We start from the raw sequence: 1,495 nt of genomic DNA on the forward strand, positions 1-1,495 counted from the left end.
TACATACACACACACACACACACACACACACACACACACACACACACACACACACACATTATATTCCATCTCTCTGACACCGCCCTCACCTGTCGGGGCTGCTCCACGGCTCTCTGCAGGTCTGTCTTCACCTTGTTGCCAGGGTGACTCGTCACTTTGGTAACAGGCTGTTTAAAGATGGAGGCTGTCTGTCTGATGGGCAGAGCCGTGTTCAGGTCTGGTTTACCACCCTGAAATAAAACAAACAAACAGTCGACTGGCTGTAGGTGAAAATGTTCACTTCTTCTTTCCTTTTCTCATTCTTTCTTTCCTTCTCATCGACACAAAAATTTGAAGTGTTCATGAACTAGGGCTGCAACAACGAATCGATAAAAATCGATGATTAAAAGCGTTGGCAACGAATTTCATTATCGATTCGTTGTCATGCGATTATGCATCTTTCACGGCGCTGCGGAGCCGTTTCGTTTTGTTCACGGGCAGTTCATTGTCAATGCTGACTGACTGAATAAAGTTAAAAAAAAAAAAAAAACTGCAGCGCGAGTTGAACAGAGCGAGGGGGTCGGAGGAAGAAAAGCAGAGGCTGTTTTCAAAGCAAAATAAGTAAATTTTACAAATGACCGACGCAGCGAAAACTGTTCAACCCAAGTCCTCCAAAGTGTGGGAGAACGTCACAAAGATAAAAAATGAGAAGCATGACGCTTTGAAAATCACCGACACGACACGAGAGAACCACGGAGATAAAACGTAAACATGTCGGAGTCACGAGGAGGAGGAAGGAGCTGCAGCTGATACAACTCTTCATGTGTTGCAGGTGAGTCTCTACAATTTAACACTTTGTTCTGTTTCAAGAGAGAAAACGTAACGTCAGTCTGTCTGGTAGATGAAGCTGCTTGTTTGTTTGTTTGTTTGTTTATCTGATTAATGACAGTGATAGAGAACATGTGTGTTACTTTTTATTTAATTTAATTGGTACAAGCAGTGTTTAAATGTGATTTATAAATAAATCTAACACAAGATAATAATTTAATGATTAAGCTTCAACTTTTAATTTGCTGGCAAAGTCTGAAGACACTGCAGGTATGGCAGGATGAATTGCATTTAAACAGGAATTAAAGTAATTTATTACATCTACTCAAATGTGTGTAATTAAGTATTTTATATATATGTGTGTGTGTGTGTGTGTGAATGTGTGTGTTTAATTGCTCTTTTAGCTACTTTTGCCTGAACCTAACACTGTAAGTGAAACAAGGCATTTCTTGAGTTGCTGTAAATTATGCTATAATACATATTTACTCTCGCATTCCAGAAAACAACAACAAACAACAACAACACTTCATGATGGACAGACATCATGGACACCACAGCAGCAGCTGTCTTCACTGAAATCATCCTTAAATGATCGTCACTGACATGAGGCCTCTGTCGATGGTTGAAGATGAAGGCTTCACTACAATAATCCACACTTTTAATCCAGGTTACAATAATCCACACTTTT

At 39.9% G+C, this 1,495-nt stretch overlaps 1 protein-coding gene across 1 annotated transcript in view; it reads right to left on the reverse strand.

Annotated features, from left to right (window-relative positions):
* mbd2 (methyl-CpG binding domain protein 2) overlaps positions 1-1,495 on the reverse strand; it is a 41,045-nt gene that overhangs the window by 29,632 nt on the left and 9,918 nt on the right. The window contains exon 3 of the mRNA XM_037692475.1: positions 90-230. Coding sequence (XP_037548403.1) covers positions 90-230 — 141 coding nt within the window. The remainder of the gene's footprint in view (positions 1-89; positions 231-1,495) is intronic.

This window comes from Nematolebias whitei, chromosome 18 (assembly GCF_014905685.2).
Source record: "Nematolebias whitei isolate Nwh7 chromosome 18, NemWhi1, whole genome shotgun sequence".
NCBI classification, from domain to species: domain Eukaryota; kingdom Metazoa; phylum Chordata; class Actinopteri; order Cyprinodontiformes; family Rivulidae; genus Nematolebias; species Nematolebias whitei.